General features: G+C 60.8%; 1 protein-coding gene across 3 annotated transcripts; it reads left to right on the top strand.

Annotated features, from left to right (window-relative positions):
• Window positions 1-960: 960 nt before the first annotated feature.
• PFKL (phosphofructokinase, liver type) lies at window positions 961-22625 on the top strand. 3 transcript variants are annotated; one of them, XM_087818454.1, is made up of 22 exons: window positions 961-1074; window positions 5082-5155; window positions 9686-9763; window positions 10385-10574; window positions 11309-11474; window positions 11932-11976; window positions 12211-12319; window positions 12559-12654; window positions 13242-13334; window positions 15134-15259; window positions 16180-16244; window positions 16576-16639; window positions 17925-18071; window positions 18369-18439; window positions 18932-19019; window positions 19279-19431; window positions 19869-20033; window positions 20412-20473; window positions 20693-20804; window positions 21465-21564; window positions 21652-21757; window positions 22080-22625. In XM_087818454.1, the coding sequence occupies exons 1-22, from the start codon at window positions 990-992 to the stop codon at window positions 22225-22227; spliced, it is 2343 nt and encodes a 780-aa protein (XP_087674580.1). In that variant the 5' UTR covers window positions 961-989; the 3' UTR covers window positions 22228-22625. The 3 variants fall into 3 exon arrangements, with proteins under 3 accessions (XP_087674580.1, XP_087674579.1, XP_087674581.1); XM_087818453.1 differs by having other exon boundaries at window positions 21465-21757; XM_087818455.1 differs by lacking the exon at window positions 19869-20033.
• The last annotated feature ends 677 nt before the right edge of the window (window positions 22626-23302 follow it).

Below are 23302 nucleotides of genomic sequence, written 5' to 3' on the forward strand. Positions count from 1 at the left end.
CCACTGGCAGACACTTCTAGAATAAGTGAGAAAGACTGAGAGTGAAGCTAACGTCCGTATTCAAGGAACATTTGAAAAATGTTATAGCCACAGACTGGGGTGTTAGCCAGACAATAAGAATTGACACACACAAGCCTGATGGGTAAACATACATTATTACATTATATTTATTTATATAATACCTATGTGTGCACACACAGTGTGTATATATACATGTAGAGAGAGGTGTGTATAGCCTACCTATGTGTAAAGAAAATGTGTGTGTATGTATACATTTATATATACATAAATATAGAAACAAAGACGTATGTACTTTGTCTACTGATTTATAGAAGAAAAACTGTATAGTTAGTATATACAGGGTGGGGCAAATATACAGGGTTAGTATATACAGTGGTGAGTGCTGGAAAGCTTATTCTCGTATATTTATTATTGTATTGTTTTCCATAGGAACAGCCGTAAGCCTCCTTTCGCCCCACTCCGCATATGGAAAGGAGGGAGAGTGCATGTAAAGAGCATGTCTGTGTGCACATGTGTGTATGTGTACGCCTGTATACACACGTGTGTATGCCTGGGCGTCGGGCTGCGCCAGGGCCCAGCCGTTTCTAGCCCTGAAGAGCTCTGCTAGGCTGGGTGTGAGCTCAGAGCGCCTGGGAGATGGTGAAGCGGGCCTTCGATAAACGGGCGCCTTCGTCAGGCCGAACGGGTTTAGGACCTTAGAGCTGGCCGCGGTCCCCCGGGGCCGCAGAGCCCGCTAGTGCGGCGCTGCCCGGCGAGCTGCGGGTTCAGGCGCCCGGGCCCCGGGGACAGCTGCGGGGACTGTCCGAGCGGGGGCGCTGGACCCCTCTCGGCGCTCCGCCCGCGTGGGCAGCGGTGACCTCACGCGGGGGCGGGGCCGGCCGGGCGGGGGCGGGGCGCGGAGCTTGCGGCTCGGGAGCGGGCGCGGGCGCGGCGCAGGCGGAGAGCGAGCCACCAGCCTCGGCGGCGCCATGGCCACCGTGGACCTGGAGAAGCTGCGGATGTGCGGGGCCGGCAAGGCCATCGGCGTGCTGACCAGCGGCGGCGACGCGCAAGGTGGGCGGGACGCGGGACCTGTCGCGGGGCTGCGGGTGGGGCGGCCCCCCGTCCCCGGGCCCTTGCGCGCGACCTCGCCACCTTTGGCCGGGACCCGGGGTCAGCGCTCCCGGCCGCGCGGCGCCTCCCGGCCCCGGGCCTGCCCGGGGCGCCCGGGCGCTCGCCTACGTGCCGCGCGCCACGGCGTCCGCGCCCCGCCCCGCCCTCGCGCGCCCGCGGAGGTGTGTCTGCGCGCAGCGGTGGCGGGGACGCCGCGCGCGGGGCCGGCGCCCCTCCTGCCGACGCGGAGGCTCCCCGCGCGCTTTGCGGGCGGCACCTTTCAGGAGACCCGTTTCCCCAAGGCCGCGCTCGGCCGTGCGGGTCCCCGCACACCTTGAGAGCCAGGCCCTTCCTGCTTCTGAACCGCACGACCTGGGGACACTTTGACTCTCCCAAGCATGGCCTCCAGGGCGGCTCTGACGCCGCGCCCTCCCCCCAGCCTGGCTGGCTGGCAGGGGTGGGGTGGCACACCTACCCAGAACAGCCAGCCTCTCAGTCTAATGTTGAGGCCTAGTGAGGACGAGGGTACCTTGGGGGGGGGGGTGCGCTGTCTGGGGCTTGGGGAGTTTCCTTTTGCCCAGACTTGTTCTCATACCCTGTACAGGGGAAGCCCAAGGTGGTGGCCTGCCAGGGTCCTGCTGTTGGGCCTGGCAGAGCTGAGCAAGTGCCCTGCCTGGGGGTCTGTCCCAGCAGCCCCCCTCCTGGCAGGTTGGTCTTGTCCTGACTTTGGTTTTTCAGCGCCTCTGACCTGGGATGGCCAGTTTGGCACCTGCTGTGCTGGGCCATAGGGCTACACCCTGAACCCCAAGAGAGACCTCATGGAGATCAGGAAGCAGGACTGGAAGGGATGCCAGCACCTTCAGGCTGCACAGCTGGGCTTGGTCTGCCTCCCTCCAGGTCGGAGAGCGCAGACCCACACCTCCCCTCTTTGCCGCGGACCTGACTCTCATTCCCCACTCAGGGAAGGCAGAAAGAGTTGCCTCTGTGTCCTGGGCCTCCCTGCCGATTCAGGTTGAACCCTCAGGGCCAGGCTGGCTGGCAGTCAGCGTGCCCTTCTGCATGTCCACAGCGCCTCATGGCCAGAGCGCCTTCTACCTGTTTCTTTCTAGAGTGTGGCCAGTGAGCTCTGGCTGGGGTGAGGGGGCTTAGAGGGTGGCCCTGGGGGAGCATCACCCTGTGAGATTAGACTCTGAGAAAGGACACACCCTGAGAGGGCTGGACCCACCTCGCCAGCCAGGCACAGAGAGGCCCGTGAGGCCCCCAACTCCCATGGCTCGTGTAGGCAGAGCGGTCTCCACCCCAGGCTCCTGCCTGCACAGTGGAGACAACAGCAGCCGAGGGGGGGTTGAAGGGTAAATGGTGCGCGTTTAGATAGGGGTGTAAAGCCTGAGTTGTGGCCCTGGTGCCTCCCACAGAATGGGCAGCGCTTCCTGCTCACGGCTGGAGTGTGACCTGCAGTGCACCTGCTGGCTGACCGCATGCCTTTGTCTACAAGCGTCACCACTCCCCCAGAGCCCTGGCAGCCTCTGCTCCTCTCCTGTGCTCCCTCCAACCTGCAGGCATGGCAGCTGTGGTTTCTGGTTGGAGCTGCAGAAACGTGCCCAGTTCAGGGCTCTGCCAATGTGGCGAGGAAGGTGCAGGGCCAGTGGGTACAGTGCAGACCATAGCAGTTTAGGTCAGTAAGTGTGCCCCCCGCTAGCTCCCATCATGACTCCTGTGACCCAGCTCCAGACGTGGGTGCTCAGGTTACCCTCAGGCGCCCCCATGTCCTTCCAAGTAAAGGCCGACCTCATAGCGACCTGATAGTACCAGGTATCTGCCTTCCTGGGTCCCATGTGTGCCCTCTTCTGTCTGCTCTTCTTTGTTCTTTGTGTGCCCTCCCCGGCTGGTTGGCGCTGGGCTGACAGCAGCTGGGTGAGTGGGAGCCCAGGTGTGCACTCACCTCTCAGGTGCTACAGTCTAGTCTGCTTGTTGGAATGTGTGCAAACCAGCCAAGTTCACAGAGTGGAGGGCCAGACCTGGGGCCTGGCTGAGCCGGCGTTGACCAGCCGTGTGACCTGACTCAAGCACTTCCCTTGGGCCTCGGTTTCCCCTTTTGTAAACAGGCAGGAGGAGGCAAGACAGGCCACCTGGCAGGTTCCTTCCAGTAGCCTGGAAGCGGCCTCCTCTGCCAGCTTGAGGGCCTCTCCTGACCACAGCAAGTGTCAGTATGTAAGGGACAGCAGTTGTTCAAGGATGTCTGAGGACTTTGTACAGAAGTAACCAGAGACTTGTAAAATAGCCCAGCCCACCCACCATTCCACCATTCCTCGGTCGCCTCCTGTGGGTGCCCCCTCCCGGACCTAAGGAACAGTCAGGACCCGTCTTTTCCTGGTGGATCAGTAGGACACTGATGTCCTCCTGTATTTGCAGGTGGGGATTTACCTTCCTAACCCCCTGCCCCGTCTTCTGTGTCCCAGCCGGGCTCTGTGTCTACATGACACCTGGCAATGTAGTGTCGTGCTAAGGCTGGCGTCATCTCATGATCACCTTCTTCCACGTTTTTTTCCTGGGAGCGGACTGTGATAAAGTCACAAATGCATCCGCCTCACTTGGTTTGGTTGCATCGGGGGTTTCTTCCAACAGGAAGTCAGGGGATGCGCCTCCCTGGTCGTCTCGGAGGGTTCCGAGTCGCATGCTCCGTCCGCTGGCACACGCAGCTGCTCTCCTGCCCACTCTTCTCGCTGGCCCAGGGTTGGTTTTGAGGATGAAAAGCAGATTAAAGGGTCATTAAATGCCTTTTTAAGAAGGCTACTTACAGCCCTGGCCAGTGTGGTTCAGTGGTTACCTTCGGCCCATGCACCGAAGGGTCCTGAGTTCCATTCCCGGTCGAGGGCATGTACCTGGGTTGTGGGTTTGCTCCCTGCCCCAGGTCGAGAAGTGTGTGGGAGGCAACCAGTTGATGAGTCTTTCTCACATCGATATTTCTCCCTCCTCCCTCCCTCTTTCTCTGAAGAGCAATGGAAAAAAATATCCTGGAGTCAGGATTAACCAAAAAAACCCAAAACACAAGAAAAGCCTACTTAGAGCAGCTGTACAAGATAATCCATGCCCTCAGGCTGCCGGCTCCCTGGCATCCAGCTCTGGGCTGAAGTTCAAGAGTTTGCACGTAACGCTGCTTGGTGTTCTCCTGTGAAGGGCTGAAAGTGTTACCCTAACCCTGGGGTCCCTTGGGTCCACCGGGCTGGCTAGTGAGGTGGCCTTGGCCCCAGGTTGGCCAAGTCAGGGGCGGGTGACTGGAGAGACAGCCGGAATGGACGGTGGTCCTCGCCTCCACCCACTCTCCTCGCCCTGCCCCCAGCTGCTGGCCTCCCCCTGCCTGTCAGAGGTGGGGCTCGGACCTTAAGCCTGCAATGGGCCCAAAGTGGCCTCACCAGCGAGGGTGGCTGGGGGGGGCAGGTCCCCCAGAGTGAACCACCTGCTGCCAGGTCACGGCCACTGGGACGATGACTGAGGTGGAGAGCGGGAAGCTTTACTCCTGCCCCGTCTTCCTCAGTGCCCCCCACCCACACCACAGGGGGCGCTGCCCTCTTCCTGCCTCACAGAGCTCACCGTGGGGGGCGTGGGGCCGGGCTGATGGTCCCAGGGCCAGCGGGCACCGTGCTCAGGGCGCTCCCTGAGCTGTCCCCAGGGTTGTGGTCGGGAAGCACAGTGGCGGCTGTAGGGGAGCAGGGATGGGGTGCGGCCTGAAGCGATGGGATGTTTGCACACCCTGGTGTCCGCACTCAGCCTGAGTCAGGCCCGGTGGGAGTTCCCTGGTTTAACTCTGGGCGGCTTATTTCGACCGCTCAGAAGCTGAAATGACTGGGGTGCACCCTGTGATCTGGGGCTGGGCCCCCCACGCCTGGCTTGGCGCCCCCTGAAGAGGGTGGTCTCGGGTCCCGACACCGTGCACCTCCGCTAACGGCGTTGCCCTGACTCCCTCACAGGTATGAATGCCGCCGTCAGGGCCGTGACGCGAATGGGCATCTACGTGGGAGCCAAGGTCTTCCTCATCTACGAGGTAAGGCTGGGCCGGGAGGGAGACGCCTGCCCTGTCCCACCCACAGTGGTCGCTTGTTCAACTTGAGGCTCAGGCCAGAGGGAAGGGAGGGTGACAGGGAGGAGGAATGGGAGGGGGCCAGGCCCCTGCTCTGGGGTGTGGGTGAAGAGCCTTTCCCCCATTTGGGGTCCTGTGGGGTGGGCCATGTCCCTGGGGAGATAGGAGCGCATAAAGCTGCTGTCCTCTGAGGCGGGGACCTCAGCCCAACCTGTCGTCCTCCAGCCTGGTCCCCCTTCAACCCCAGCCCTCCTGTACCCCTTACACACACAAACCCTGGGTGACTCCCCCAGTAACAACAGCAAACAGCCCCCTTTGGAGTTGGTGTCCCCTTTGCCTCCCCCAGCCCCCAATCCCCGTGTCACATTTGGAGCAGGTGCACACACGAATTCCTCCACTGTTTTGTGGTTTTCTGGAGGTGTTGTTACTTTGTTTTCACTTTTTAGGCAAGAAGTAGCGACCCACAGCCTCTCTGCTCTCCATACCTCCCTCCTCGCCCCGTAGGCTGTCCCTGTCCCTGCCCCTGCCCCTGGCCCCAGGCTGGGCCGGGCCACACCCAGCCCTTGGCCGCAGGAAGGAATGAGCAGCAGTTTGTGGGCCTCTGCCTCCTGCAGGGCTCCGACCCTCAGACCAGGACTGGGTGGCTGGGACCCTGCAAGGCCCCAGGTTTTCTTTGGGGGGCAGATGTCCTGAGAGTCTCAGCTGCTGGGCAGGTGGGGCCCATGCCCTGATAATGGTCTAGAATCTTCTGGAGGACGGGAGATTCTCCAGGGGGTGGCCTGGGTGTGTGGCCTCTGGACAGGGAGAGGTGGGTCCAGGCCCTGCCTGAGGCTGTCCACAGGTGACAGACGCATTCCTTCACCTCCTTGACCCTCAGTGTCTCTTCTGTTAAGTAAGGGTGCCAATCCCATTTTGTGGGGATGTTAGGGCACAAAAGCCAGGGCAGTGTTGTGAGTTAAAGCACTTTCACAGCCGACACCGAGGAGGGCTCAGTGAGTGGGAATGGTTTTTGTTCACCCGGGAGCCAAAGCTGGACGTATGGGCTCAGAGTTGATATAGGAGAGCTGCCAGCGGTGCACTTGGCCTGCAGCCAGTTCTGGGGCTGCCTGGGGGCCTACCCGGGGGCCTACCCTGGGGATGGGGAAGGGAGAGGTACACAAAGTGGGGGGTGGTGTGCAGAGACATTTTAGAAGGTTCCCAGGCTAGGAGAGGAGGGTTGTATCTGTGAGACTTTTTTAAACTAATTTATTTTTCAATTACAGTTGACTTACAATATTGTATTAGTTTTAGGTGTACAACCCAGTGATTAGACGTTTATATAACTTACCCAGTGATCACCCCAGTGAAGCTAGTAGCCATCTGACACCGTACATAGTTATTACAATATTACTGCCTGCTGAGTCTGCCCTTGAGTGTGTCTCTCGCGGAGGTGGTTGGGTGGTGCCTTGGCGTGGTCCAAAGCTGTCCACTGGGTGCGCTAGCCCTGGGGCATCCTGGGAGGTGCAGGCCAGGGTCAGCTGCTGCTTGTGTCCTGCCGGGAAACACCCAGCATGGGCTAGTAAATAATCTGCACATGGCTGCCACTCGTGCTGGGGCTAGGAGGTGCCCAAGTGTGGCCAAGCTGTGAACCAAGGCTGGCTACTGCTAGTGCCCAGTGTGGGGCCACTTAGTGAGAAGTATGGGGCGCCACGGGGCCAGATGCTTGTTTAAGAGATTTTAAGAAAGTCTGCAACATGAGGCAAGACAGGCTGTTTGTATGGAAAAGTCACCGGAAATGGCTTGGATGGACCCGAAAGTTGGCTGGGGTGGGGTCTCAGGGAATCGCCAGGGAGGGGCGAACAGTATTAACCAGGTTATGGAGACTCCGGCATGGTGCTCTCCCGTTGGCTCTGTGGGAGTGGGGTGGGCGCCCGGCAGAGGAGCAGTGGCCTCTGCCAGCACTTCTGTCTGGGAGAAAGGTGCCCCTCTAGCTCTCACCCTGATGCCAGACAACTCAGTTCCTCCCTGTGTGTCCCCGGCGCCTGTGGAGCTGCTGGCCCAGCGCAGGAGCTCAGGGGGAGCGCATCCGAGTAGGTCCTTGCACCGCCGGCCTTTCAAGAGGATGCCTGGGACTCTAGCAGCCTCCGTCTCGCTCAGCCACAGTCCCCGCTGGTTTCCACAGCCCGAAGTTATGGGGACTTCTCTTCCCAGCACGGGGTCGTCGGGCGAGGGGATCTGGTATGAGGCTGGGACCCCTCCCTCCTCAGGGACCTCCTAGGCCGGGATATCCCTCCTGATTGTTAACTGCCGCGCCTGGGCGTGGGGCAGTCCTCCTACCGGTCTTGACGTGGCTTCTTTCTGTCCTTAGTTGTAGGACTTGTGTTCAGCGCGGTGTCAGGCGGTTCTGAGTGGCGGCTGTCCTGTAGCTCGGCTGTGATTCTGACGTGGTCGTGGGAGGGGGCGAGCACCGCGGTTCCCTGCGCGGCCGCCCTGACCAGAAGCTGCCGTCTCTCCTCTGCGTTCTGAATTCAGCAGAAGTGACAATCTGACTTACAGGCTGCATCAAAAGGAGCCTAAAGCTTTCTCTCTGGCCTCTTAGAAGGGATGTTTTGTGGGGAGCCGCCCCCCCGGGACGGGTCCCACTGCTCTGACACTGCTGTGCTGTGAGGGTAGCCCAGGCCGACCGGGCAGGGGAAGACCGATGTCTCGGCTCCAGCAGAGCTGGGTCTGTGGGACTTTGGTTGGAGCTGGCGCGCCGTGGGGCAGGGCCAGGCTGGCGCTGTGCGCGGGCTCCGTGCCTGGTCCTGGGTTTTGCAGACTGAGACCCGCCTGTTTTGTAGCTGCTTGCTTCCGGCAGTGCCTGCCGTGGGTTTTCAGGTCATTTTCCTGTTTTTTTACTAAGAGCTGGTGGTGGCAGGGCTGGCTTGTATCCTGGTGGCCACATTCCTGACCGGAGGGTGGAGGAGGGAAGGAGGGAGGGAAGGGAAAGACATAGCAAGGCTTGAGCCGCTCTGAAGGTAGCTTGGTGGTCCCCAGCCTGGGGGGCTCACTCCTCCTGTGGGCCTGAGAACCTTCTCCTAATTCTGATTTCTGATGGAATGGGCACCTGCCCTGCTAACTCGGGCTGGGCTGTGGGGCTGGTGAGGGAACCTGTTAGGTCCTGAGTTGAAGAAACATTCCTCCCTGGGACCTCACTGCGCCCTCTCATGTGTAGTGCCCCACCTCTACCCCCAGGGGTGAGAGCATTTGCCCTACCCGCCTCCAGGGCCTTGCTCCCAGGACCTTACAGACCTGGGTGACAGAACAGGGGTGGGACAGCCCAAAGGAAGGAGGCAAAGGGGGAGTAGCTGCCCTGAGCTAAGCTGGGCTCTAGCCCCAAGAAGGCACAGTGGCTCATCCATTAGTTCACTGGAGAGGCTGGAGGACTGCCTGGAGGAGGCAGCCCTGCTCATCTCAGCACAGTGGTGCTACATCTTTTCACCATTTATGAAGTGCACCTCTTCTCTATCCAGACTATATAAAGAATTCCTACTGCTAAGGAAGGAGTTAGTGACATGGTAGAGGAAATGGACAGGACACCTGACCAGGCATTTCTCATAGAGGCCCCCCAGATGACCAGTGGCTTATGTCATAGAAAACCAGCATTTGGTCACCAAGGAAATTCAACACACAGCCACCTGTAGGGACCCACATGCAGCCACCGGGGTGAAGACTGGCACAGCCTGGTGCTGTGGGGCAGAGCACCTGGAAGCCCGGCTGCATGGCTGGTGTGTGAGGAAGTTGACAAAGCACAGTGGGGGCCATGTGAGCCGCTGGTGGCTGCTCAGCACCCAGCACTCAGGAGCCCTCTTGCAGGAGACGTGTGTGTTCTTAGCAGCCTTATTTCTAATAGCCTCAAGCTGGAGGCCTCCCACAAGTCCATCATTGGTGGACAGATCATGCCTGTGGGGTGCGCATGGAGGCCCTGGGGACAGCAGCAAGCTGAGACACGGCTGTGCACAGCCACGTGGGGTCTCGCAGACACCAGGTTGAACGAAAGCCAGACTCAGAGCAGACACTGCTGTCATTTCTGCATCTGATCGATGTCCTTAGGAGGCAGGACAGTGGGTTCCTCTGGGAGGGAGGGTCCTGGAAGGGCAGAAGGCTGTTGGGCACCAGGCTTCTGTTTCTGATCTGGGCACGGTGACCTGGTGTGGCCTGAGGAACAAGCGGGACACCTGTGATGGACACATTGCCCTGTGAGTGACACTCTGTAACAAATAGATTTGCCAGCCCTGCAGAGGGGTTTCCGGAAGGCCCGTCTGGGTGCCCTGGCCTCTTTCCCCCAACAGCCTGTGACTCTTGGCCAACCCCGACTTCACCATCTAAGGCACTGGGGGCCTCTGTTGTCAGGATCCAGGAGCCTGCATCCTGCCGGATGGGGTTTTGGCCAGGCTCCCAGTGCCCTGCTTGCAGACGAGGGTTCTGTCCGGCTGCTGTGGGTGCCCATCTCATGCCTGTGCTCTTCGGTTTCAGGGCTACGAGGGCCTCGTGGAAGGAGGCGAGAACATCAAGCCAGCCAATTGGCTCAGCGTCTCTAACATCATCCAGCTGGTAAGGCCTGTGGTGAGCCCTTTCTGCCTGTGAGCATGTGTGTGCGCACAGAGACACACAGACACTTGGAGACACACAGACGCAGATAGAGACAGAAAGAGACAGACACACATAGATGCACACAGAGACACAGCGAGACAGACACGTGGAGACCCACAGACACAGATGCACGCAGACACTATGCACGGAAGCATACCCCGTCCTGTGCAGGCTCGGCTCTAGGCCCACCGCGTCACCTGGGTATGTGGGGTTGTGGCATTGCAATGGCCCCGGACGTCTCCACTACAAGGGCTCAGTCTGGCCTGTGCACACACACGTGTGCCCTCGTCTGTGTGTGTGTATGTGTGTGCACACCCATGCAGCCCCTTAGTTTTCAGAACCTGCTCATGTCGTTACCTTGTTTGAACTTCCCAAGACTGACAGGTAGTCACTGTCCTCATCGTATATTCCGAGAGAGAGGCCAGGGAGGGTGACACCTGCCCAGGCTCTGGAGGAGGCCCTGGACTTCACCCTCTCAGTCCTGCAGGGCCCACCAGTCCCCTGCTGCCCAGTAGCAGGTCCCCTCAGTGTCCTTGTGGGGACACTGCCTTGTCAGCCAAGGCCTCTGTCTTCTTTGCGCAGGGCGGCACTGTCATCGGCAGTGCCCGCTGCAAGGCCTTCACCACGCGGGAAGGACGCCTGGCAGCGGCCTACAACCTGGTCCATCGTGGCATCACCAACTTGTGTGTCATTGGCGGGGATGGCAGCCTCACGGGCGCCAACATCTTCCGCAGCGAGTGGGGCAGCCTGCTGGAGGAGCTGGTGAAGGAAGGTGGGTTAGCAGCCAGAGCCGGCTTGGAGTGGGCGTGGGTGGGGCGCTCAGAGGCCACGGCTCCTGCCTCGCCGTGCTAGGCGGTGGGAATGGGCAGAACGAGGGGAGGCGGGGAGACCCTGCCTGGCCCCTGGCTGGGAGGAGTGGGCCTCGCCCAGCCTGAGGTCACACGATTCCCGGCAGCTGCAGAAGCTGTCCGCTGGGTTTGGCTGGTAGTGACGCCAGTGTTTGAGCTGGAGCCCCTGGAACCCAGCATCAGGGACCCCCAGGCAGGGTGGGCAGCAGTCCCAGCTGACTCACTCCACGCCGTGTGGACAGTCTTGTCTGTGATTGATTCCTGGATGTGGTTTATAGGCTTTGGCATAGTTCGCAGAAGTGTAATCCTTAACATTTGATAACACGCAAGATACATAGTCCCAAGGTTGCCGGTCGGAAAGTGACCTCTTGGTGTTCAGTGTGTGCTGCTCATGTGGGGCCTGGAAATGAGGGGCACAGTTCAGTCTCTAAGACTGCCCTGGAGGCCTCCTGCTTGGGGTGCTGAGGCTACACTTAGCTTTAGGGGTTCAGCGGCCCTCTCACCCCTCAGGAGTCCTGCTGCAGGGCCTGGGTAGAGGGAAGCTGAGCCTTGGGACCTTCCTGGGCTGCTCTCCCAGGTTGCTGGGGGTGAGAGATGAGGTCTCTTGCCCCCTGTCATGGCCAATGGGGCCTCAGCTGCCCCCACTGCTCCTTCCCAGGCAAGATCTCGGAGAGCACGGCTCAGACTTACTCTCACCTGAACATCGCGGGGCTAGTGGGCTCCATTGATAATGACTTCTGTGGCACCGACATGACCATCGGCACGGACTCGGCCCTGCACCGCATCATGGAGGTCATTGATGCCATCACCACCACCGCCCAGAGGTGAGCGAGGCCTCAGCCCCTGCCAGCCCCACCCTGCCACCAGGTGGGTGAGCTGGGGATCCTGTTCCCCTGGCGAGGCTAGAGGCTGCCACTCTCGAGGGTGGGATGGTGCATCCCACAGGGGGGCCATCAGACTGCTGCTGGCTGGTGATGGCCAGGCCCAGGCCAGGTAAATGGCCTTTAGCCTTAGGAGAAGTCAGTGAAATGAAGCCTGGAAACCCAAGGTCACATTTTGCTCTGACACTTGCCCACCTTGGGAATAGGAAGGGCGGTCTGTCCTTCCTCTACTCAGTGTTTAGCGTGGCCTGGGCACTCCTGGGACAGAGCTGGGCTGTGGGTAGTGTGGCCTGGCCCCGTGGCTCGGGGGAGGTGGTTCTGCAGGCCTGTGAGGTCGGGCCTCGCAGTTCAGCTCCTGGAGGCCCGACACTGACGCCTTTTGCCTTCTCCGTGTCCACAGCCACCAGAGGACCTTTGTGCTGGAGGTGATGGGGCGGCACTGCGGGTAAGGGGGCTCCCTGGTCAGCTGGGGTGTGTGGGGGCTACAGGGGAGCAGGAGCCAGGGTGTGGCACCTCCATGGCACTGGGCACTGTGGGTGTGAGAGCAGGGGGTGGGGTGGGAGTCCGTCTCTGGGGCTGGATGCAGGGAGGACAAGGGAGGTGAGACTCAGGTGACCCGGGTCTGGGGTCCGGGGTGCTGGGTCCAGCCCTGAGCAGGTGGCCCCTCCCGCTCCAATAGGTACCTGGCCCTGGTGTCCGCCCTGGCCTCGGGGGCCGACTGGCTGTTCATCCCTGAGGCGCCCCCCGAGGACGGCTGGGAGAACTTCATGTGCGAGAGGCTTGGGGAAGTGAGTGGAAGGGTCTTCTCACCTGTGCCGTTTGCCCCGTCCCTGGCCTGAGGGCCCCCTTCTTCCCTGCTGCCCCCCAATTCCCAGGCCTGTGGCTAAGATCCCCCCCACTCTCCCCCCAGCCCCAGGAGGGCCATGGGTCCCTGTTGGCCCCTCCTCACTTGGGGGAGGGCTGGTGGGCGGCGGCTGTGTCAGGGCGCGTGTCTGAGGTTGCTCAGCCCTGGGTGTCTCTGACCCAGACCCGAAGCCGAGGGTCCCGGCTGAACATCATCATCATCGCCGAGGGCGCCATCGACCGCAATGGGAAGCCCATCACCTCCCGCTACGTGAAGGACGTGAGTGCAGGAGGGGCCCCCCAAGCTGCCTGGGTGGTGTGGGTGGGATGGGGTGGGGCCTTGGTGGGTCTGGCTCCCTTTATCTTCTGTCCCCAAGCATTCTTGCTGGGCTCCTTCCTCGCGCACAGGAGGCTCCAGGAGGGCTTCCTCGGTGACAGCCAGATGCGGGGCATGTGCGCTTGGGGCTCCCGGAGACGCTCTGGCCCCGGAGGTCAAGGCCCATCTGGAATTCCATGTCCACACAGTCACACAGAAACATACATAAACATACACTCTGTATACAGAAACACATCCACACTCACACGGAAACACACATGTTCACATACACAGAAACACCATCTACACACTCACATGGAAACACACATGGAAACCCACACTCGGGTACACAGAAACACATCCACACATTTACATGCTGTGGGCATGAGCCCTGAGCTGGCTCTATGGGACCGTGGGGCACTGACACCCCGGAATCCTCAAGGCCTGGCAGGGAGGGGTGAAGACCGGGGTTTGGGGCCTGTAGGGTGGTAGGGGGAGGGTGGGGGTGGGCAGTGAACCCAAGGACCCACTCATTCTTTCCCCATGAACAGCTGGTGGTCCAGAGGCTGGGCTTTGACACTCGTGTGACTGTGCTGGGCCATGTGCAGAGGGGAGGGACCCCCTCGGCATTCGACCGCATCCTGGTAGGTGGGGTGTTGCTCTGGTCCCTGTGTGTGTGTGTGTGTGTGTGTGTGGTGAGCGTGCCTGCATGTGTGGTGTGAATGAGCATCCCCTCCTGTGGGTGAGACTCAGTTATGGCCCCTCCGTTTCTCTGTGGGGGTGGGAAACGCAGACCTGGGGACCTGTGCCTCCTGGCCAGCCCCTATCCCTGCCCCATGAGTCAGCATCTCCCTACCCTCCTGGCAATGGCTGTGGCAGATCCATGAAAGGAGGGCAGGGTGAGCAGGGGCAAGGCCTGTGGCTCGGCCCTCGTGGGGCCCGATGCCTGGTGGTTCCAAGTCTGGCCTATAGCCCAGGCACCCCAGTCCTTATGCAGGGGGCAGCCAGGCACTGGGTGGGGGCGTGCTGGATTCTGGCCTGAGAGTGCCATTGTCATTCTGTTTACTGCTGGGTCTCACCTTGCCCCCTGCAAAATGGGAATCGTGTTGCAGACAAATGGAGACAAGGTCTTGGACCAGGGAGGGCCCATGGGTGGTAATGTGCCTGCATGTTAGGGCTGGTAACCCTGGGGGTTGGGGGCTGGAGACAGCCCGGGCAACTGTGCCTGAGTGAGGCCAAATGATCTGCTCAACCCTCAGTGAGCTGAAGCTGCTGTACTGCACTAAGCCTTACCAGGAGGCAGCCCACGGTCTCCTCAGTCCCCCACAGAGCAGTGGGGACATTGGCCTCACAGAGGGGCCTTTCCCACCTGGCTAGGCACCTCTGCATCCTATGTGAGGCCTTGGGCGCGCTCAGGACAGCCTCCTGAGCGTCCTGAGACAGGGCCCAGCACTGACCCTCCACCAAGCCTCGGCAGCAGAGATGTGCCAGGGTGGTCTGGGGTCTCCTGGGCTTGCAAGAGAGCAGGCTGGCTGCTATTTCATGGATGCTGGTGGAAGACGCGAGATGCCTGGGTCAGTTGTTAAAGCCAGAGCAGCAGCATTTTGTGCTGGTCCCTGAGCCCAGTTCCCACAGGGTAACACCTGCACACACAGTGTGTCAAGTTACAGGGGAGAAACCTGAGCTCAGGGAACCCCTGTCTTTGCTAATGAGCTACCACCAGTGCTCCTTGGGGGACAGGAACTTTCTTTTATGGCTGTTACTAAAACTAACCTGAGCAGTGGTGACTCGCTCACGAGGTGTGCAGAAAGCCACGGAGTTCCGGGGCACTGTCTGAGGGTGCATCCGGAGGCAGGGGCCCCACCTGCCACATCCCACTGAGCAGAGCTCAGCGACCTCGGGCCTTGCTTTCTTGCACACCTGTCCCTGCTGGCTGTGCCAAGACCTGCATTTGTGATTTGTCCCCAAGGAGGGCAGTCCCTAAATGAGCTGGCCCAGCCCGCCAGCCCACATCCATCATTTGCTCACATGCCAGGAAAGCCCTGACATGAAGGAGCCCCAATTGAGATCATAGTGGAAAGAACCCTGAGAACCTGGTTCTGATCCAGGTTGAGGGACCGTGGGTGAGGCCTGTCACTGCAGCCCGGAGGTCCGGGGCCGGGCCACACTGTCCCAGCAGGGCTGCGCGAGACCCCATGAAGTGGTGCCTGGATGGGCTGTTGTGAGTGGTGGTCATATTAAGTCACTGTTTCTGTCGCCATTTGTTCTGGAAGCTTTGACCAGCGTACGTGTGGGGAGCTCTGAAAGTTGAGGGTTCGCATGTGGAATGGGGGCTGGCTCAGTGCGGCCCCAGAGCAGGGAAGGGCCAGGAGAAAGCGTGCGTGCGCCTGTATGCGTGTGTGCGCACTCCGGGGGGTCGGCTGAGCCCTTCTCTCCCACTCAGAGCAGCAAGATGGGCATGGAGGCGGTGATCGCGCTGCTGGAGGCCACGCCCGACACGCCGGCCTGCGTGGTCAGCCTGTCGGGGAACCAGTCCGTGCGGCTGCCCCTCATGGAGTGCGTGCAGGTGGTGAGTATGTGGCCTTGCCTGCCGAGGGCAGTGCCCTGGGGGCCTCTGTGGCTCTCCCCTGCCCCCAAACCACCTGTCCTTCCAGGCGTCTCAGGGCTGCCAGCGGGCTGTCTGCACAGACCCCTCTCCCAGCCTCACCTCCTGTGTTATGTGTCCCGACCATATGGGTGTGTTGCTTCCCCCGTCCCCCCAGGCTCACCTCGGTATCTGAAGCCTGCAGTCCTGGGGAGGGGAGTGAGCATGTATGTACCCAATGTGGGGCGAGCTCCGAGAGAGGAGCTAAGCTAAGGTCAGCTCCCCAGAGCCAGTGGCTATGGACCTGCCTTGCAAACTGGGTGGTGGTGGTAGAATTTGGGGCAAAGATGGGAGGGAGGGGGAGGAGGGGTGGCTGGAGCCACTGCGTAAATTCTGGCAGATGGCGTGGGGGTCATTCGACGTGGCTGGAGCAGGGGCCCCTGGAAGGGGGCGTGGGAGGTGAGAGCAGAAAGGCTGAGAGGCTGGGTGTGGGGATACTTGCCCTGACTCCACAGGTTTGGGGAACCCTGCAGCTGGGGAAGGCTGGGTGGGTAGGCAGGAGGGAGTGGGAGATTGGGCCTCCCTGATGCTTATCTTGGGAGAACCTCCTGCCCTGACTTCCACCAGCCCTGCTTCTGGGTAGGCTGGGTGTTGGCTGTGGGTCTGGGGACCAGATGGGCCTCAGCCTCTGTTCCCAAGGCCCTGGTGGGGGCTGAGGAGTGAGGGTGGCTGGGGAGGACTATTGGCCAGGCCTGGTGGGGCCTGCTCAGCCTTAGCCAGCTTTCCTGATTGCTGGCCTTGACAGTGACCGCTGCTGAACAGGTCTGGGACAGGCCCACTGAGGCAGGTGGCTGCTGTGTGCTCCAGGCCTCCCCTTTCAGTCTGCGCTTCTTGTTTTCTTTAAGACAAAGGACGTGCAGAAGGCCATGGATGAGAAGAGGTTTGACGAGGCCATCCAGCTCCGTGGCAGGTGAGGGCCTCATGGGCTCGGGGTCCTTGGCAGACTCCTGGCAGCTTGCACACGGCTGAGACCCTTCCTTCCACGTGTGTGTGGCTGAGCAGTCCTCAGTTAGGTGCGGGGCCTCAGTTGGCGCAATGAAAGAGGGGAGGTGGGGTGCACCATGTCCAGCTCCTTCGTGGCTGAACAGTGGGCCACGCGCTGAGCTTAGTTGTGTGTCCATGGGCTGTGGCTGTGGGCTAGGGAGTGGGTTGGGAGTGGGCTGTGGTTTTCGGCTGTGGCCATGGGTTGGAAGTAGGCTGTGGGCTTGGGCTGCATGATGCATGACTGGCTTTCGTTCCAGGAGCTTTGAGAACAATTGGAACATTTATAAGCTGCTTGCACACCAGAAGGTCTCCAAAGAGAAGGTGAGGTCTTGTGAGCAGCAGAGCCCACGGGTTTAGGGTCAGTCCATGGGGTCTGCCTGCTGCCACCCACCCGGGGAGCAGGGAGTTTCAGCGGCCCCCCCTCCTGTGTGGGGTCTGAGCTGTGCGTTGTTGCTGGACCAGTGGGTGTCAAACAGCCAGGGTCTGGGCCTGGAGGTTATGGTGGCCAATCGCCTTTTAGACAGTTGCAAGAAATAAAGTCAGGCCTGTAGATTAGTTCAGGAGAAAAGAGAACCGACGTTTATGAGCCATTTAAAGACAGCAAAACCCTAGGAAATGGTTTAGCTGTCTTCAAGGTAAGGGCGATGATAGCAGGATTTGTTACTGAAGTCCTGGAAAGGGTCCCATTAACAGTGTTGGATGGTGGGGTCCTGGATCTGCTGCCTCTGGAGCCATGGCTGTGGGGGTGGAAGCTGCCTCTTGGTAGAGGCTGTGGTGGTGTTAAATGCCTATTGCTCTTGTCACTGTCCTCACCATTTTGAGGAGACCCCTGCAGTGTGTCTGTAGCCTGGGAGTGGTCATCACCCTCTCAGCATCACCTTTTGTGGTCCCTCTCACCAGCCCCCATTTTATTCCGCGCACAGCAGAGTGGTCTGCACACCCGCTTCCAGAACTGGCTGGGGTGTGCCCGCCTCTGGAGCAGTAGGGGATGTTACCAGGATCCGCTGGGACCACACTGCCTGGCAAACTCCTGGCCACGTGTGGCCATAGAGCACGTGGCATGAGGCCGGGTTCCAGGGACACAGTGTGCGAGATGGATGTGAAATAGCCTGTTAGCAATTTCCTACATTGATTCCAGGTGGAGGTGATGATATTTTGGTTATGTCAGGTTAAATTAACCCGAGAAGTGTTAATTGCTGCTTAATGTGGCTGTTAGGAAACTTATGATAGCAGTGGCCTTTCTCTCTGGTTCTGAACCACTCACCAAGGACTTTGGGGTGCCGGATGCTGACCCCTGAGTGTGGGGTGATTGCCGAGGCTCCAGGCAGGAGTGGACTCTGGCCTGAACCTGCCCTGCTGCCCCCGCAGGGGCACTGGGCCGCAGCAGCCACATCCTGCTAAGCCTGTGGCCAGTCCCAGCAGCGTGTGAACGGGGCCTGCACTGCAGCCCATTTGCTCTCCCCCAGAAGCTTGTGACATCACGAGGACAGATACTTGTCACTCCTGGAGGAGTCGGGCCGGTGGGAGGACCTGTCATTGACTTGTCTGGTCAGCGGTCTCTCCCCAGCCCCGTGCTCACGTTCCTGCCCCTGTCCCTTCTCTGAAGACCCAGTTCTCCCTGGCCATCCTGAACGTGGGGGCCCCGGCGGCGGGCATGAACGCGGCTGTGCGCTCGGCAGTGCGCTCCGGCATTTCCCAGGGCCACACGGTGTATGTGGTGCATGACGGCTTTGAAGGCCTGGCCAAGGGTCAGGTGGGTGCCGGGCAGCAGGGCGTGCTGGTCACTGGCTGATTTATTTCTCCCACCCCCCAGCTTACAAACAGACCAGGGGCTCATGTGGCAACACAGGGAATGGCCAGTTAAGACCATAAAGAAAACGGATCAGAGGAGGAGGGAGGGGGGTAGCTCCCGGGGAGGGGGGCAGTCCACGTTAGCCGCCCAGCCCAAGCACCTGGGACCCTGCTGTTGCCCTGTGGGCATGCTGTCCCTGAGCACAGGCCCGTTACCTGAGGAGGAATCGGCCAGCACCTCTGCCCCGTGTCCCTGCAGGTGCAAGAAGTGGGCTGGCACGATGTGGCCGGCTGGCTGGGACGTGGAGGCTCCATGCTGGGGACCAAGAGGTGAGTGGCTGGCAGCTGGCTGCTGTGGGCAGCTGAGAGATCCAGAGCGTAAGCTCAGCGAGGGGAATGGGGGGCTGCAAGGGGAAACCCAAACTGGGTCCTGGGCTAGGTCCCCCTTCTGGCTGGTGATCTGCCAGAGCGGGCTACAGACCCTCCTGCTTGAGCTTCCTGGCTGAGGGTTCACCTGGAGTCACCTGCATAGGGGAGGCTGCTAGGTGGCCCCACGCCTGCCAAGAGCTCATACAGGCCACAGGGGTGAGGGGCTCCTCCATCGCCTGGCAAGGGCACTGAGTGGGTGCCTGGCTGCCCCCCACCGGCAGGCCCCACATGCCTCAGGCACTGAGCCTCTGCTGCTGCCTGTAACCAGGAATTGTGCCCGCATAGGGCCTGCATTGTCCCGCAGTCAGGTGCAGGTCAGGCAGTGTGCGCGCTTCCTTCCAGCCTGCTGGTCTGTGCAGACGCTGAGCGTTCATCTCACTGTCTCCCTTGCAGGACGCTGCCCAAGGGCTACATGGAGAAAATTGTGGAAAACATACGCAAGTATAACATCCACGCGCTGCTGGTCATCGGAGGCTTCGAGGTGAGGCCACGGCAGAGGACCAAGGCTGTGGAGGGGACCTGAGAGCATCTCCCTCTCTTTGGGGGCTGAGGTGGCCCTTCCAGAAACCCTGTGTGCAGGGAGGTTATTGGCAGGGTCCAAGGAAAGTGATGCTTGGTTTTGGGAGGGTTTTTACCTCCTCCTGAGGCTTCGTGGTTCAGATTAAAGCTGGCAGCCCAGGCGCTGGGGGCGGGGGCGGAGCAGGGCAGCTCTGGCCCTGAGCCCCTGCCCGCCCCCACAGGCCTACGAGGGGGTGCTGCAGCTGGTGGAGGCCCGCGGCTCCTACGAGGAGCTGTGCATCGTCATGTGCGTCATCCCGGCCACCATCAGCAACAACGTGCCGGGCACGGACTTCAGCCTGGGCTCCGACACCGCCGTCAACGCTGCCATGGAGGTAGGGCCTCATGGTCCAGACCCCAATGACCCAGTTATTTTATTTCCTTTTGCTCAGTCTTCTATTTAATGTTGTAATTGATGATTATATGTCACATTGTCATTAGCATCTGAAGAGCACATGCCACCTGATTCCTTCTTCACAATGACCTACACTGGCAGCAGGGACCCTCCTGTTTACAGATCAGGGAGATTCTCTTAGCAGTGTCCCCGGCCTTCACCATTGTCCCCTGGGGGCAGAATCACTCCTGTTGAGGGCAATTCTGTGTGGCCTGTGGGGAGCTCATGGTGAGGGCTGCAACGCCCTGGGCAGGTGGGCGTGGGAGTGTCGTGGCCTCCTGCCCGCCCTCAGTCAACTTTGGGGAGAGAGCTGGTCTCCGCAGCATAGCGGGTCCCGTGGCCCATTGGGGAGGACCCTGACCACCCCTGGGCCCCCAGAGCTGTGACCGAATCAAGCAGTCGGCCTCAGGAACCAAGCGCCGCGTGTTCATCGTGGAGACGATGGGGGGCTACTGCGGCTACCTGGCCACTGTGACTGGCATCGCCGTGGGGGCTGATGCCGCCTACATCTTCGAGGACCCTTTTAACATCCAGGACTTAAAGGTGAGCTGAGCCCTCAACCTCCTCCTGCTGCGGGGCTGAGTAGGCCCCCTCCTGGCACAGAGCCTGGGCCTGGCCAGGGAGCCACGGCTCAGAGGGCTGGGTGCTCGCTGCCTGAGAGGGGACCTGGCCATGACCCCTGTGCCCCTTTCCTCCCGCAGACTCCCACTCTGTGTCCATGGCCTCATGGTCCAACTGATACCTCTCCACTCCCTCCTGCCACCTGCAGGCCCCCATGCCCCCCAGCAGCCCTTGGCCCCATTGGCTCCATCTATCTGTTAGTCTGGAATATTCCTGCCCAGACAGCCTGCCTCTGGCTGCAGCGGGGGCAGTGCTGGCTTCAGCCCCGACCCTGGCTTACCGTGTCCCCTGCTCCTGCAGGCCAACGTGGAACACATGACGGAGAAGATGAAGACGGAGATCCAGAGGGGCCTGGTGCTGCGGTGAGGCTGCGGGTGGGCCCGGGCGGGCGGGAGGGTCTGCCCCAGCCTTGGAGGGGGCTTCCAGACCCTGGGCAGTGGGTCAGAACAAGGTGGAGGGGCTTGGAGAGGGGTAGGTTGGGTCAGCGTTCCTGAGAGGCCTGTGGCCTGGCCCAGCGGACTCAGCATCAGGGGAGGCCTGAGGCAGCTCCCACTTCACAGTTTCCCTCTTTCTCTTCCCAGAAACGAGAAATGCCACGAGCACTACACCACGGAGTTTCTGTACAACCTCTACTCCTCCGAGGGGAAGGGCGTTTTCGACTGCAGGACCAATGTCCTGGGCCACCTGCAGCAGGTATGGCATGGGGGAGCGTGGTCCCTGGCCCCCTGCCTGTCTGCACCTGGCGGGGAGCCTAGGACACCGCAGATGAGGACCCTCTCTGTGCACATCTCTGTGGGGCGCCGGGTGTGGTCATTGGCTGCTTCATCCTCGCACCCCTGGGCAAAGTGCTCATTGTCCCATCACTCAGGTGGGGAGACTGTGCTCCTGTCTGCTGGGGCCTCCCCACTGGCTAGGAAGGCGTGGGGCCAGGACCCCTTTGGTCACCTCTACCCGCCATGTCCCCACTGTCTCAGCCTCCTAGTGGCCCTGCAAGGAGCTAGAGCTGTGGGGTTTCCCAGCCCGATGTGAGGGCTGTGTGCTCCCCGAGGACTCACCTCTCCTGGGGGGTTCCTTGCTCACTGGAGTGGGACCTGCCTGCCAGATGCATAGGCCCACAGGGGCCACCCCATCTGGTGACAGTTAACCCACTGCCTGGCCTCTGGAAGTGGCTTTTAGGTCAGATTTGAGGTGGAGGTAGGGGCCAGGGGTGCTGCAGGCAGAGGGGATTGGGTGTCAGAAACTGCTTGGAGAGCTCACCGCGGGGCCGGGTTTTGGGACTAGTGGGAACCGGGCCTGCCTCGGCTGGGTCTCCTCCCTACAGGCTGGACCGTAGCCTCACCTACTGTGTTTCAGGGCGGGGCTCCAACCCCATTCGACCGGAACTATGGGACCAAGCTGGGGGTGAAGGCCCTGCTCTGGGTATCTGAGAAGCTTCGGGCTGTCTACCGCAATGGTATGTGGGGTGGCGGTGCGGCTCGGCCTGGCCTTGCCCTCTGCCATGGCCCTGGGGGTGGGCTGCAACACGTGCCTGTGTCTACAGGGAGGGTGTTCGCCAATGCCCCCGACTCTGCCTGTGTGATTGGCCTTCGGAAGAAGGTGGTGGCTTTCAGCCCTGTCACTGAGCTCAAGAAGGACACTGACTTTGAGTGAGTCCCTTGGAACTGAGGGTGGACTGCTGGGCCCAGACCTCCCGGGCGGGCGTGCTGGGACGGGAGAGGTAAGGGGCCAGCTGGACCATCAGATCTGAGTGCACACGCTCCCCATACTGTCCCTGGTGAGTGTGCTGAGCCCGTCCTGGCTGCAGGCCCCGGAGGGACGGGGGACCCCGGACACCACTACTGTGGGCCACTCATGTCAAGGGCCCGGTAGGGTCCAGGGTTCAGAGGAGGGGGTGCGGTCTCAGGTGGGGGCTGTGGCCAAGGTGGTGCCCTGAGCCCTGCCCTGCCCCGCCCTGCCCGCCCTGCCCAGGCACCGCATGCCCCGGGAGCAGTGGTGGCTGAACCTGCGGCTGATGCTGAAGATGCTGGCGCACTACCACATCAGCATGGCTGACTACGTGTCCGGGGAGCTGGAGCACGTCACCCGCCGTACCCTGAGCATTGACAAGGGCTTCTGAGGCTACCCCACCACCCTCTCGGCCGCCCGGCCCCTTTGCCCAGTTGCTGCCGCCTGGAGCCTGCGGGCAGGAAGGCAGGTGGTGGGCAGGCTGGTTCCCTCTCAGCTCTGCCCTGGGTTCTCATGGCCCCAGCCTCCAGAACAGAGCACCCTGGGCACCCACCTTCCGTCCCAGGGAGTATGAAGCATCCACTGCCTTTCCTCCTTGGACCCCCACATCGTCCTGAGTCTCTCCCCATGCTGGCCATTCACCCTCACCAACCCTTGGGGTCTAGCATCCTAGTCTTTGTGCCAAGGGGTATGTCCCCAGGGGCCTTGCTGTGACCCTGCTCCTGTGCACTGGACACTAGCTGAGCAGAGCTTGTCATCTTTTATAGAAATAAAATCACCCCAACAGTGGAGTGCTATCGGTCTCTAGAAAGCTGGGCCCATGGGACTTGGCAGGGAGGTTGGGCTTTCCGGTGGTTGCAAAGGGGTTGGTTCTGGTGCTGTCCTCTGGCTCCGGGGCCAGGGGGTCTCAGAGACATGCACTCTGAGCCACACTCACTTCCCAGGGCCAGTAGGCCCCTCTCTGCTGATAGGGGGACCTAAGCCTCCACTGGCCATCCTGAACCTCTCCAGACTGTCCTTAGGGGTGACCTGAGCCCCTCCAGGATGTCCTGAGGGGTGACCTGTGACTCCTCAGCCCTGTCCTAAGAGGTGACAAGCCTGGCCTCCCCCAGGATAAGGCTTTTTAGTCTGGTTCTGGGCTCCAAGTCTGACCTTGAATGGTCCCCCAGCCTTAGCCTGGGCTGGGGTCTCTGAAGCAGAGCCAAGGGTCCTGGGGCAGGTGGCTGATATGAGCGAGATTGCTGGGAGACCCTGGTGGGGGTGGGCATCGAGAAGGGAAGCAGCCAGAAACTTCACCACCACGGGCCATGGCCAATCCTCCAGAAGTTCTGGGGCAGCGAGAGCTTTGATCCACAGCATGGTATGGACGGGCACCCAAAGGGATGAGCTGAACTGGACAACACGGAGGTAAGCTTGGTGGGACCTGTCACTCCTGAGCTTGCTGCACTGCCCAGGTCTCTTCCCAC

Source organism: Miniopterus natalensis, chromosome 6, assembly GCF_054644295.1.
Source record: "Miniopterus natalensis isolate mMinNat1 chromosome 6, mMinNat1.hap1, whole genome shotgun sequence".
In the NCBI taxonomy this organism is placed as follows: Eukaryota; Metazoa; Chordata; class Mammalia; order Chiroptera; family Miniopteridae; genus Miniopterus; species Miniopterus natalensis.